Source organism: Euleptes europaea, chromosome 4 (assembly GCF_029931775.1).
Source record: "Euleptes europaea isolate rEulEur1 chromosome 4, rEulEur1.hap1, whole genome shotgun sequence".
Classification (NCBI taxonomy): domain Eukaryota; kingdom Metazoa; phylum Chordata; class Lepidosauria; order Squamata; family Sphaerodactylidae; genus Euleptes; species Euleptes europaea.
Window position 1 is genome coordinate 122,843,128 of NC_079315.1, and position 14,366 is coordinate 122,857,493.

Consider the following 14,366-nt stretch of genomic DNA (forward strand, 5'->3'; position numbering starts at 1 on the left):
CTTGAAGAGTGCTCTGATTCCACAACCACACCCATGGAAACTCCTCTGCCTGTTACACCTCCCGCTGGATTAGCACCGCACCAGACCAGGCAGCTGATGTCAGGCCATTTCCTTTTATTACATGATTAAATCCACATTAAAAAGAAACTGGGAGGAGGGGGCTGAACAGGGGTGCAGGCACCAGCGGAGAGGGTTCTTCATGGTCCCTGAAGGCTCCTCGGTCAGCTGGAGTGCGGCTGCTCAGGCTCTGGGTGCTCCGTGCTGGAGGGCTGCTCTGCCCGGGGAGTAAGGGGGGCTGTGGACTCCCCCTGCTTCACTACCGGAGACTTGCTCAGCGTCGCATAGATGCCAAGCGCCTGGAGAGGACAGAAGAGAAGGCGGGCTCACACAACAATCCTGCCATGGCTTTAGAGGCAAGTTAATGAGCGGGAGAGACAAGCTGACCAGACCCTGACTGGAAATCCCTAAAATGACTCCTACCTATCCATCCATCCCTCTTTCTCACACTTCCCCAGTCAGGCTGCTCAACAAAGGAAGGGACCCTCTGTCATGGCTCACTGTCCCCTGCCCATCCCAGGCAAAGCGCTTCACCAGAACGAGCCTCTTTCGGAGTAAAAAAACAAATGTCTGCATCTTCCACTGCTCTTACGAAGTTGGTCTAACTGTCTGTAGCCACAAAGCCATTGCCCCACACTCCCCAAGGGGCACTACAGCCCGCACCAGCCTCACCTGGGTCACCATGCTGGTGACGTCACCCGTGCTGGAGGGCAGGAGAAGAGTGTTGCCCTCTTTCGCCAGCTTGGAGAAGGCGCTCACATACTGCTCGGCCACAGACAAAGAGGCGGCTGCGTTGCCATTCTGTGGAGGAACGCAAGGTCAGTGAGCAGAGCCTGGAATGTCCATGTCATGCCCCACCCGAGAGCAAGTCCAGCAGGAAATGGCCGGGCCGGGCCCTAGAATGTCCTCTCAAAGGCTGGAATTGCCAACTTCTCCTGCTCACAGGCAGTGGAGCAAACAAGAAGACACATTCCTGCCCAGGAATTAAGATCACAGGGAGAGGGCCTCCTGACTGTCCCATCAAAGTCCATCTGGTGGTACACGAGACAGGGCTTTTCGGTGGCAGCCCCAAAATTATGGAACAGCCTCCCCAGGGAGGTGCACCTGGCTCCCTCAATTTCAACTTGTAGGGGGCAGCTGAAGACAGTTTTATTTAGGAATGCCTTTTATTAAAACAATCCTAAATTGTAAAATTTAAGTTTCAGTTTTATGTTTTTAATGTATTTTATCCTACATGTTTATCTGTGTTTTAAGCCACCTTGAGCTTCGTAAAGAAAAAAGGCGGCTGGTAAATAGTTTGAACAATATAAAGAAATAATCTAAAGGATCTTAATCTTGTATCTAGCTAATTAAAATGACCAGGGTGCTGATATGAAAAATGGGTTTGTCAAGTCAGGCATCCTCATGTGGATTAGAAAGATTTGGGGAAGGGGGGCAGCAAGCTACTTACTGCCTTTTGCAGCTACAAAGTGGTCATTCCTAACCCCTATGTCAACCTCCCTTCCTGAGAATTTAGTCCTGTGGTATGGAGGAGCTGAGGCAGCTCAGCAACCAATGAACACAACTCACCTCCTGCTCATGTCCCCCCCACCCCCACAAGCCTCCAAATGCTGCCAAAAGGCTCTGTGGCAGCACAGGAAAACTGGGTTCCCTGAAGATGCACCGGTTTAAGGAGGGGGTGCAGATCCAAGATCTTGGCACCAAAAATTCAGGTCACCCCCACATTTGCCCAAAGCACAACACTTGCCGCAGCCATCAGGCAAAAGTGGCACAAGCCCTGGGCTACCCTGTGCCACCTCCATGCTGGGAGTCCCCTCTAGCCATGCTGGGAGCCAGCATGGTGTAGTGGTTTAGAGCGGTGGTTTGGAGCGATGGACTCTGATCTGGAGAACTGGGTTTGATTCCCCCACTCCTCCACATAAGCGGCAGACGCTAATCTGGTGAACCGGATTGGTTTCCCCACTCCTACACACAAAGCCAGCTAGGTGACCTTGGGCTAGTCACACTCTCTCAGCCTCACCTGCCTCACAGGGTGTCTGTCAGGGGAGGGGGAGGGAAGGTGATTGTAAGCCAGCTTGATTGTCCCTTAAGTGGTAGAGAAAGATGGTATATAAAAACCAACTCTTCTTCTTCTAGCCAGGCCCTCCTGCCTGTATGCCTGGCCTGGGTCTTTCTAAGGCCTCCCCCAGCGTACTCACCTGCTGGGCCAGAGCAGCCGCCAGGAGTCGGATGGCCTCTGCTTTGGCCTGAGCCGTCACCAGCAGCGCGTTGGCCTCCCCTAGGACAGGAAGCAGGAAAGATGGCTAGGCCAAACAACAGCAGCCTCCCAGCATCAGACACTCAGCAAAGCCAGTTCCTGGGAACTTCACCCCAGCTGCCTTGTGGCAGAGGACAAAGCTCCACCCCACCCCCATCATCTCCATTCTTCAAAACCTGCAGAGTGGCAGAGACCAACAGGAACAGAAGAGCCAGGTTCCCACCCAGACAGCCTCGCTCCATATCATCTCCCGGGCCCTCAATCAAATACTCTTTGTACAAGAGACACTCCCCCGCCATGGGAGGTTTCACATCTCTCTTTCTGATTCAGACAGCAAGCTCTGAGGCCTGTTGGTCATGCAGTTGAGGCCAAGAGGGCTTTCCTGATGGGGGGTGGCTTACCCACCTTCCCTACAGCTACAGCAGCCAGAGCACTCTGTCCCAAGCACTTCCTGCTTACCTGCAGCTTTGTTGATCTGCTCCGCTTTTTGTCCTTCCGAAGCCAGGATCTGAGCCTGCTTTTGCCCCTCGGCCACGTTGATGGCTGACTCGCGGGTGCCTTCCGATTCCAGCACGGTGGCCCGCTTGCGCCGCTCAGCTTCCACCTATGAGTAGAAGCATCAGGAGCTATCAAAGCCTGTTGCTTCCTCAGCTCAGCAACTCCAAGAGCCTCAGCGCAGAAATGAACCCCTGCGCTGCAGAAACCACACAGACAGCCGAGGGGCAACGGCAAGCCCGCTCGGTACCGCTTTATGGATTCTGCTAGAAAGGGCTCCAGCCACATGGAAGCTCACAGGACAGCATCGGGCCAGAGAGCAGAACACCAGAACGGCCCAGAGCCACTGGGAGGGATCCAACCATCCTCCAAGCAGCCGTTCCCCAACAGAAGAACCGCTTTATTTACAGGAAGGCTCCCACAGGACGCCTCCCTTAAAAGTATGCTTTGGGCGCATCAAGTCATTCAGTTTTTCTGGAAAAAGTTATTACTCAGATCAATTTTGGATTAGAACGTTCACTGGTTTTTAAGGATGCTTTATGTACTTTTAAACTATCTGCCAGTCTCTTGGAGGCTAACCGATGGTCAATGAAAATGGTCCCTCCTTGTGCCCTTACCACTGCTATAAGAATCATATTACAACATTAGATAACAGGCCCACTCCCCATAAAACAATGGATTGAGGACATTAGAACTCTATCAATATTGGAAAGCAAGGCATATAAACTAACTGCATATAGACTTATTTTTAGATATTTAGAAACTGTTTATAGAAACATATGTGTGGATCTGCCACCACTGTTGTTGCATTTTTGTCTATGTGGATATCTTTTCTTCTTTCTTTTTTTAAACTATTTAGTGGCTGAATTTTGAGTTTTTTCTGATTTTTTAAAAATAAAACAAACAAATTAAGTTAAAGGAAGGCTCCATAGATTGGAGAAAGGCTTCAACCTTGAGCCAAAACGGAAAGGTGAGATATAAATATTTTAATAAATATGTAAACTTTTGATTCATAGGGTCACCATGAGTCGGAAGCGACTTGATGGCACTTAACGCGCACACACACACATATATGCACACAAACTTTACTCAGTGGAGTTGACAGGCTCCACCCTAAGCAAAGGGGCACACTGCCTTGAGATACGATGTGCCGTCACCAGAAGGGCCAGGAGAGTCCTTGGGAAAGCACTCATGTTTCCAACCAGAGCCCACCAGCTGCAACCAGGTGTGCCGGCAACCTGCCCCACGGACAGCCCGTGAACCAAGCTGTTGGGAGCAGCCATCCCATTGCCAGGCAGGCCAGCCCTGCCCCCCAGGCCTCTGCGCTGGGCCTGACCTGCATCTGCATGGACTCCTTCACTCGGGGAGGCACGTGGATGTCCTTGATCTCATACCGCAGGCACCGGATGCCCCAACAGTCGGAGGCCTGGTTGATGGCATCTACGATGCTGGAGTTGAGGGACTCCCGCTCCTGGGAAGCAAAGCATGGCATCAGAGAGGGGAAGGCAGGCATGGCCAAGAGCCCTGCTGCTGGGTCAGACCACCTTGTCCAGCTGTAAGCTCTGCCCCTGCATCAGAAACCAGCCTGTCCTCTTTCTCCTCACTCACACTTTCAGCCCCAGCCCAGCTGCCCCCCCACCAGACCTCTGCAGGACCCCCACCCTCCTGTCACTCACCCGGAAGACTTTGTCAAGGGAGAGCTTGCCCAGTTCTGAGCGCATGGTCGTCTGAGCGAGCTGGGTCACTGCATACTCCGGGTCCTCCACTCCGTAACTAGCCTGAGAGAAGGAACACAGTGGCAGCCCGGCAGCCCCTGAGAACCCCACCCGCCTTCTAGGGCTAGGCCTCGGCCTGAAAGGTGTGCTCAGGACATGGCCCAATTGCATAAGCACCATGCCCCCCAATGCACCTCACAGCCCCAAGTAGCAACCCAAATGGACTCTCCCATCCCTCGTGGTCCCCCTCCCCACCCTTCAGTACAAAAACAAACAAGGAGCAACCCCAAGAGCTGAGCTTTGCCAAACTCCCCATCAGCAGGGCTGCCGGCAGCTTCCGGCTCCATGATGCCAAAGCCTGTTCCTGCCTCCACTGCCCTGGGATAGCAGGTGGTACCTTGTAAGGGTCCATGATCCGCAAGTAGAGGACACCATCTATCTGGAGGGTCACGTTATCTGCAAGAACAAAGGAAGCTGTTTCAGGACCACATGGCGTGGGAGGTTCCAGCTGCTGGGCTAGAACTGATCCCCCACCCCAAGCAGGAAAAACGTGCATCAAGTTCATCCACAAAAGCTTCTTCTGGAACAACGTTTTGTGAAAGATGACGCAAGACTCCTGTTTTCAATCAGCTGAAAAGCTAAAGGAAAATGAATCCCTTGACAGATCTGGGCCTCAGCATTTGCAACCTCAAGCAGGGCCCAGGCTGCCTCGGAAAGGGAGTTTCCTCCTTATAGGAGTTTCCATGTTTGCTGCCATGTGCTGTCCATAATCTTGTAACAAAGCAATCTGTAAATAAGGAGCCAAGAGATCTCTGCAAGGACCTTAATGGCAAAAGAACCTCCTTTCGCTGCCTGACTGAGGCACAAGCACCCCGGCCGGGTGACGTTCCCAAAGACCACAACAAGCCTGAATGACTCATGGCAGCCACCCCAGCCAACCCACTCCACACCCCTCCCACTCTCGGCCTTTGCATCTCCCTCAAAGCAGAACGGATTTTTTCCTAGTGACTCTGGCTGCCATTGGCTGACCTGCTCTGATGTCAATAAACCTCGCCAGAATTTGACCTAGGACAGTTTAGTCCTTGGGGGCTTTTTGGAATTCACACATGAGCTATGGGAAATAGCACCCCTCTGCTAGGCCCTCCCTGCCTCACAGGCTTGCAAATTACATCTTAGGGACAAAAACGACAAAGAGCATCAGCTCCATGATCAGCACAGGTGCCACATTCTGGATTATTCTGTTTTGGGGACAGAGCTACTTCCATGACCCTTAAGGCGGCGGCTATGACTCTTGGCAAAGCTTTCTGATGGTGCCACCTTGCAAATGGGTAAGTTTGACAACTGCCCGCTCATAAGTGTTCCTGTTGTGACTCCCGCCATGTGGAACAGCCTTGCCTGAGATCAGAACGGCCTCCACACTTCTATTGTGCCCGCTCATAAGTGTTCCTGTTGTGACTCCCGCCATGTGGAACAGCCTTGCCTGAGATCAGAACGGCCTCCACACTTCTATTGTGCCACAGAATATGCAAAACTGAAATGTTCAGGGGAACATTTTTACCAAGGATGGTGAGGGGTCTGGAGACCAAGTCCTATGAGAAAAGGCTGAAGGATCTGGGTATGTTTAGCCTGAAGAGGAGAAGACTGAGAGGGGATATGATAACCATGTTCAAGTACTTGAAGGGCTGTCATATAGAGGAGGGTGCCGAGTTGTTTTCTGTTGCTCAAGGTCGGACCAGAACCAACGGGTTGAAATTAAATCAAGAGTTTCCGTCTAGACATTAGAAAGAATTTTCTAACAGAGCGGTTCCTCAGTGGAACAGGCTTCCTTGGGAGGTGGTAAGCTCTCCTTCCCTGTAGGTTTTTAAGAAGAGGTTAGATGGCCATCTGTCAGCAACACTGATTCTGTGACCTTAGGCAGATGATGAGAGGGAGGGCATCTTGGCCATCTTCTGGTCACTAGGGGTGTGGAGCGGGGAGGTAGTTGTGAATTTCCTGCATTGTGCAGGGGGTTGGACTTGATGGCCATGGTGGTCCCTTCCAACTCTATGATTCTATGATTCAAGGGATTAGAACTGTAGTCTAACAGCACAGGACGGTGCTTTCATAAGGGAACAGAACTGTCATCTATTGCAAGGTTTATTGTATGCCCCACATTGACCTGTCCTCTACCTTTGTAACCCTTATTTGGTATTACAGTAGGTCATGTCTCAAGCAGGGGTTTTTTTTGGGGGGGAGGGGGGTTGTTGCTTTTCAATTCTGCAATCCTAGTCTTTCTACAATGTCCAATGAATGTTTTATGCTGCCTAATTTTTTATATAGATATAATTTGTGGCAACTTTGAGCCTTAGTGAGAAATGTGTGGTAGCAAATGAAGTAGTTGTAAAATTCCTGCATTGTGCAGTGGTTGGACTAGATGACCCTGGTGGTCCCTTCCAACTCTATGATTCTAAGTAAATAAATAAGAAAAACTAACAATTAGGTCAGTGACCTACGAGCTTTTCAGCAGACACAGCTAAAACCTTGTGTTTGAAGTGAAGACAAAATTACCCTGCTCACCATGTCGCAGGCCTGAGTGATAGGGAGCCTGTACCTGTGGTATTCCTATGAATCTTATGAATAAAGCATAGAAGAAAAAGGTTTATAGAAGCTTATTTCTCTGAACAGAATTGATGTGGGGGGAAAAGTAGAGTAAAGGTCATGCTGGCTAAAAACTATTCTGAGATAAATAAAACTGCAAGACTACAAGGTTAAGATATGCAATTTAGCCGCTTGATGGTTGTGGCTGGAAAAATATCAGCATCACTTATCCGATGTGCTTGGCCTCTTCTTGACATTAACAGGAGGGTCATTTCTGCCTGGGTTTTTAGCCCCTCTGAAAGCTAGGAGGTATTAGCCCTCATGCTAGGAGGAAATAATGTTACCATCTAATGATTCAGACCTAGTCTTCAAACAGTATAACAGATGGTGACCTTGCACTTGTGCACTTGGTGACTCAATGCCAAGAACATGGTAATTCTTTCTTCACAGACCAGGTGACAATGGCACACCACCACCATGTGTGACCATGCCAGGTGCAAGGATACAGGTATTAGTGTAGCAACTTCGGGCAGAAGCTTCTAGCCTCTCAGCTCAGATGACCACTGGTCTGAGAGAATAAAAGCCAGAACCAAACTGCCAGAAGGCAGAGGGAGTTGATGGAAGATGGCTTAGGCTGTCTGACCTCATTCCCTCCACATCTCCAAAGATGTAAAAACTTGGAAAGAAATGTTGGTAGAGGACAATGCTGTTGTCTGGCTATTAGCATTCTATGTCTCTTGCGTGAGACTAAAAGGGAGTAACTGGAGGACAGCTTCAGTCTGTCTGGCCTTGCTCTCTCCATCTTGAAAAATGTAAAACCTGGTGGAAGTGTGAGTGGAAGACAATACTGTTGTCTGGCCATTTGCTCATTCTATTATTTCATATCTTGCGTGATATGGAACTCTACCATTTCATAAGTTCTTTGTGAGAATGGGAAAGACTCTCCTTAAGAGAGATTCATTTCAAGATGACCTGCTAAGGCTGGATGTCTGAAATGACTGCTTGCAGACTATTCCATATGATGGAGGCTCTTAGTATTCCTACTAACCTTACTGTGGGGTCTAAGAGTATTGGATCAGTTCCATATTTGGAAACACTGACATCTCATTAATCTTAGCAAGGATTGATGGGTTCTCACTGAATGATCTAAATGGTCTGACTTGGCTTTCCTTGAGAAACATGGAAGTTGTGAAACCCAAGTTACAGAACTGGTCTCTTCAGTTCTCAGAACCAGAAACAGGATTCTTAGATACTCTTAGAGATTCCTCTAAGCAACCAGAGATATCTCTCAGGGTAAAGAGTCAGAGGTTTCCTCAACAACACAGAGGAAGCTTCTACACTCAGTGACAATGAGTGGCATACACAGATTACATGATGTATATAGAGCTATTGGGCTCTTACCTGGAACTAAGGTTCATACAGATTCTCTCTACAATTGGCATATAGAGAGACTTCAGAGTTTGAGGAACAACTCTTGAATATTAAAGCTACTACACATAGCTATAACAACTAACTATGGTCTCATATAGCTCTAACTTCAGCTTTCTCTGATAAATAGACTTCAGAACAGTATTTCAATGAACCTAAACTGGCATGAAATACTCAAAGAGCTTTTGGACTATAGCTCTCAAATAAACTAAAAACCAGAGAATCAAAGATATGGTAAAGACATAGAAACATGGGAAAAGACTATGTTCTTACAGAAAAGGTTTGAAACATCCTGAATATAAGCTAGAAGAGGTTTAGAAATAATATAAGGTTGTACTCTGAATTAAGATGCTTTTAACAATAACTTTCTCTCCTTATACTAATCATATTTTGACAGGATTTCGGTAAACTGATATATTCCTGAATGAAATGCATTACAGGTTTAAGGTTTGAAATCTTACATAGAGAAATTCCTTATAAAGATTATTTGAAACTGCTTGCATATATCATGATGTATTTTATGACATGTTTTGAGAGTGTGTAAATATTCACATGCATATATATATTTTATGTGAAATAAATGTTATTTAAAGGAAGTTCCTTGTTTATAAATTTTCTGGCACAATTCAATAGAAAGCCTACAGTAGTAGGAATTATCATTGACTCCTGTCTGTGAGGTCTCGCTGAATAAGATAACTTCACTTCTCAGTAAGTGATACATTCTAAGAGTGTAGACCCCTTAACGACACGAGCCGTGACAACCAGCCAAGATGATTACCAGGCATCCACCGGTTGGGCACGGTGTCACAGACTACGCCGAATGCCAGGCCAGCCACCCCCACCCCTCGCTGCCCTCCTCCTCACCATGACTCACAGCCGACTGCTCCGGCACGTTGATGACAATCTCTTTGAGGCTTTGTACATAGCGGATGCGATCCAGCAGTGGGATGAGGAAGTTCAGCCCCTGGCAAGGATCGGTGAGAAAAAGTGATGTAAGAACCCCAGCCCCACACCTGCCTCTTCTATTTCAGTTGTGTGAGACTGGAAGTATCTCTGCTGGTGCTCTGTAAAGTAAGGCTGGCTTCCAAGCCTTCAGGATCAGTTCATATGCCAGAATCCTCCCCTGAACAAAAGTGTGGGATTCAGCAGCAAGGAAAACAGATGTGTTCTCTTACTGAGAATCAGGAAAGCTCCCCCGTGAGGATAGCCTTCCTCTCACTCTGTCCAGAAGGGCTTACCCCCAAGCAATCATGCACAGGGTGGCTGCATTGGAATTCTATTCATCACATTGTAATCCTATTACTTTCATTAGCAGCCCCATAAAGAAACTTGCCAGTGGAAAGTGGGACAAATTTCACCTCTCAATTGTTAATGCAGAATGCTCAGCACACACGGCATCTCCAAGTGGGCTGGTGATTTAGTCTGGCACAGGAAGCAAGGTTGCCTTGGGTAATTTGCAGAACTCAAGGAAGGGGGCAGTTTCCCCAGTACATCTCTGCTAGCAGTGCCTGTGAACCCCGTCTGTGTGCCCTGCGGGGACTTGTAATGCTCAAGTCCAGGGGCTTGTGTTCTCTCCACAGACAGAATGCGGCTTGTGCTCCCTTCTGGATGCTAAAGAGAACTGTTTTATGGCACACTGTAAGAGAGCTCTACTATTAAGCGATAGCAGACTATACATACAGTCAGCAACAGCTACCATCAGCTATCATTACTACGTCAGTATATAAGTATCAGAGCATCCCCATGTTGGTCTGCATTTGAACAGTGAGAATTTGAGCCCTCTACAAGAATTTGGGGGGGGTAGAAGCTTTCAAGAGCCAAAGCTCTGAACTTCTGAGTTCTGACAAAGGGAGCTTTGACTCTTGAGAGCCCCCTGCCCGCCCCCACAAATCCTAATGGTTTCTAAGGTGCTGCTGGACTCGAATGTTCACGATAAGCCCTTCCAATATTAAAATGCCTTCAGTGCATTCTCCCCTATGGGGGAGGGGGCTTAAGGTTGTAATGGTCACAGTACGCCCCAAAGGCGCCACAACCGCGCGGGGAGTTCCGCCGGTGCAACAGCTGCTCAGACCCCGGAAGCGGAGCGTGGTCCGGGCACTGCTGCTTCTCTCAGCTTGGCAAAGAGGTGCCCGAAGTGCAGAAGCCGGCTCTGCCAACAGGCCGCACCGGCTGAGTTCTCCAAGCCCAGCGCAGCCCAGCATCGGCTCTGCTGGCGGACAGTCACTGTCCTTCAGGGTGACTCCTCTGAAGATGCCGGCCACAGCTGCTGGCGAAACGTCAGGAAAGAAAATTCCAAGACCACGGTTACACAGCCCGGATAACCTACAAGAACCAATGAACTCTGACCGTGAAAGCCTTCGACAATACTTTTAGGTGTCGTTTTATTTGTAGAGTGTGAGAAATAGATGGTTTTAGCATACACAAACACCCAGGACCCCCGCCCCTTCCCCGCCTGCCTGGGGGGGGGGTGTGCGTGCTCACCGGCTCGAGGATGCGGTGGAAGCGGCCCATGCGCTCCACCACCCAGGCCTCCTGCTGCGGCACGAAGAGCACCACCGTGTTGAGGGGCAGGCTGGAGGCCCAGCGCCGCGGCGCCCGCTGCGGAGGGGGGGGGAGAGAGAAAAAGAAAGGGGAGGCTGAGGGGACGGAGGGAGTGGCCCCGAGCCTCCCTCCCGCTCTCCCGAGATAGACTGCCTCTGGCCAAGGAGGCGCCACAGGAGCGGGGGGGGGGGGCGCGCCGCACCCACCTCCCGCAGGAGCCCCGCGCCGGCCCCGCCTGCCGCCCGCGCCGCTCGCCCGGCCACGCGCAGCGCCAGCATCGTCCTCCCGACAGGCCCCCTCTCCACTTCCGCCGGCGCGGCGCCCAAATCCTTCCGCCCAGCCGGAAGAGGGAGGCACACTTCCGGCTCCCGCGCGTCCCGCGTAGCCCTTCCCGCCGCATACTAGAAACGACACACCTGCGCTCGAGAGCCGGAAGTTGAGGAAGAACAGCGGCACTTCCGCTGCTCGGACCCCACTGATAGGGCAGGCGGCGCGGCTTCCGGCTCCGGCCGAAGCCATTTCCGCCAGGCTTGAGCCTCCCTTCCCCGAGCCCTCGTTAACCCTCTCGTTGCTGCGCCGCTAGCCCAAGCGGGAACCCCGGGTGGCGGCCGACTCTGAAGCCCGCGGACACGCCCCGGTCGCCCAGGCCAGAGCGGGAAAGGCAGGGGGAAACACCCGGGGTGCCTGCGGAAGCAGAACGGGCGGAGCTGCCTTGGCAAATGCACGGGCCGGAAGGGCAGGACTGCGCCTAGGGGCCCAAAAAGTGAGCGCGGGGGGGTGGGGGGGGGCGGCAGGCGCCCACTGCTTCATTCACGCCAAGTGCAGAAAGCCCCGTCCTCCTCAGCCTGCAGGCCTTGCAGGACTCCCCTCCCTTCCTGCCCCATCTTAGGTCTCCAGCTGGGCACCCAAGGGCCATGACTCTCCTCTTGTGAGCTGCACCTTCGTTAGCGTTGCCAGGTGCCTCCTTGCCACCGGTGGGAAGTTTGGGGGGGGCGGAGCCTGGGGAGGGGAGGGACTTCCGTGCCATAGAGTCCACCTTTCAAAGCGGCCCTTTTCTCCAGGTGAACTGATCTCTATCGGCTGGAGATCAGTTGTAATAGCAGGAGATCTCCAGCTAGTACCTGGAGGTTGGAGAACCAAAACAGCACAGAAACAATATATGCAATGCTTAATTTTATAAGTGAATAAAGTGCAAAAGTGACAATAAATATATACAATACAACAAGATACAGGTAAGTAATACATCTCAATCCAGCATATTCAGGACTTGGAAACCTCTCAAGTCCATTCAGATGTAAGCCCAATATGTCCAGTAGTTATATAGGAAGAATATTTCCTTTGTGGGAATCAGTTGTATGTCTTTTCAGACTATATTTCAGTATGTTAAAAGTCAAGCAACAGCCACAATGAAGGATGAGAGATATTTCAGTATGCTGGAAGTCAAGCAACAGCCACAATAAAGGATGACAGGACGTGTTGTCTAGATCATAATCAATCACGTTTCGCATATGGCTTCGTCAGCTACACATCTGAAAAAGTCTGAAAAGACATACAACTGATTCCCACAAAGGAAATATTCTTCCTATATAACTACTGGACATATTGGACTTACATCTGAATGGACTTGAGAGGTTTCCAAGTCCTGAATATGCTGGATTGAGATATATTACTTACCTGTATCTTGTTGTATTATATTGTATATATTTATTGTCACTTTTGCGCTTTATTCACTTATAAAATTAAGCATTGCATATATTGTTTCTGTGCTGTTTTGGTTCTCCAATACTTCTACAGCACTGAGCCTTTGTTTTCTCCACAGTACCTGGAGGTTGGCAGCCCTAACATTGGTTGATTGGCTGGGCCCTGAACTGTTACACCATCACACTGGATACAAAAACAGCTCTATGCTTATGGGAGGAGCGCACTCTCCCCCCGCCCCCTCTGGGTCTCCCTTCTATGGGAGCAAACTAGATGTTAAGGATTAGGTCAGGGACTGAAAATAAAATGGTCGATATTATAATGCCCCTATATAGTTCTATGGTGCAGATTCATAGAATGGGGAGGAGCCATGGCTCAGCGGTGGAGCATCTGCGTGGCATGCAGAAGGTCCCAGGTTCAATCCCCGGCATTTCCAGTTAGAGAGACTAGGCAGGTAAGTGATGTGAAAGACTTTTCTCTGCCTGAGACCCTGGGGAGCCGCTGCCAGTCTGAGCATACAATACTGACTTTGATGGACCCAAGGGTCTGATTCTGTATAAGGCAGCTTCATGTGTTCAATCATAGAGCTGGATCAGCCTAGAGCATCCCTGACAAGTGTTTGTTCAGCTTCTGCTTAAAGACTGCCAGTGACGGGGAGCTCACCACCTCCCTAGGCAGCCGATTCCACTGCTGAACTACTCTTGCTGTAATAATTTTCCCCTAATTTTCCACCTGCAATTTCAACCCATTATTGTGAGTCCTATCCTCTGCTGCCAACAGGAACAGCTCCCTGCCTTCCTCTAAGTGACAGCCCTTCAAATATTTCAGGAGACCAATCGTGTCCCCCAACCTCCTCTTTTCATGACTAAACGTTCCCAACTCCCTCAGCCTTTCTCCTAGGGCTTGTTCTCCAGGCCATCCTGGTCATCCTCCTCGCTCTCCTCTGCACCTACTCCATTCTGTCCACGTCCTTGTTGAAGTGAGGCCTCCAGAACTGCACACAATATACCAGGTGCGGCCCTGACCAATGCAGTGTACAGCGGAACTATGACACCTTGTAGTCTGGATGTTATGCCTCTGTTGATACACACTGGTTGTTCATATTTAACTCACGGTCCACCCATACCCCAAGATCTTGTTCACACACACTGCTGCCAGAAGTGTATCCCTGTGTGCAGTTCTAGCCCCCATATCTCAAAAAATACATTGCAGACCTGGAAAAAGTACAGAAGAGGGCAACCAAGACGATTAGGAGCCCCTTCCTCATGAAGAAAGGCCAAAGAGCCTGGGACTCATCAGTTCAGAAAAGACATGACTAAGGGGGGACTTTTTCTCCCCAAATCCTAGAAATCAAGTGCATCCAATGAAGCTGATGGGCAGTTGATTCAGGATGGACAAAAGGGAATACTTCTTTACACAAGGTATTTAAAAGTAGAATTTGCAGCCAGAGGATGTAGTGATGGCCACAGGCATAATGTGTGTGTAAAGTGCCATCAAGTCGCAGCCGACCTATGGCGACCCCTTTTGAGGTTTTTATGGCAAGAGACTAACACAGGTGGTTTGCCAGTGCCTTCTTCTGCACAGCAACCCTGGTATTC

The 14,366-nt window shown here is 49.9% G+C and overlaps 1 protein-coding gene across 1 annotated transcript; it reads right to left on the minus strand.

Annotated features, from left to right (window-relative positions):
* Positions 1 to 221: 221 nt before the first annotated feature.
* Positions 222 to 11,146, minus strand: STOML2 (stomatin like 2). Its single transcript, XM_056849100.1, has 9 exons — positions 11,011 to 11,146; positions 9,394 to 9,493; positions 4,922 to 4,980; positions 4,486 to 4,587; positions 4,146 to 4,280; positions 2,774 to 2,918; positions 2,256 to 2,335; positions 730 to 858; positions 222 to 356 (listed from the first exon to the last, which is right to left on the minus strand). The coding sequence occupies exons 1-9, from the start codon at positions 11,038 to 11,040 to the stop codon at positions 222 to 224; spliced, it is 915 nt and encodes a 304-aa protein (XP_056705078.1). The 5' UTR covers positions 11,041 to 11,146.
* Between the last annotated feature and the right edge of the window lie 3,220 nt (positions 11,147 to 14,366).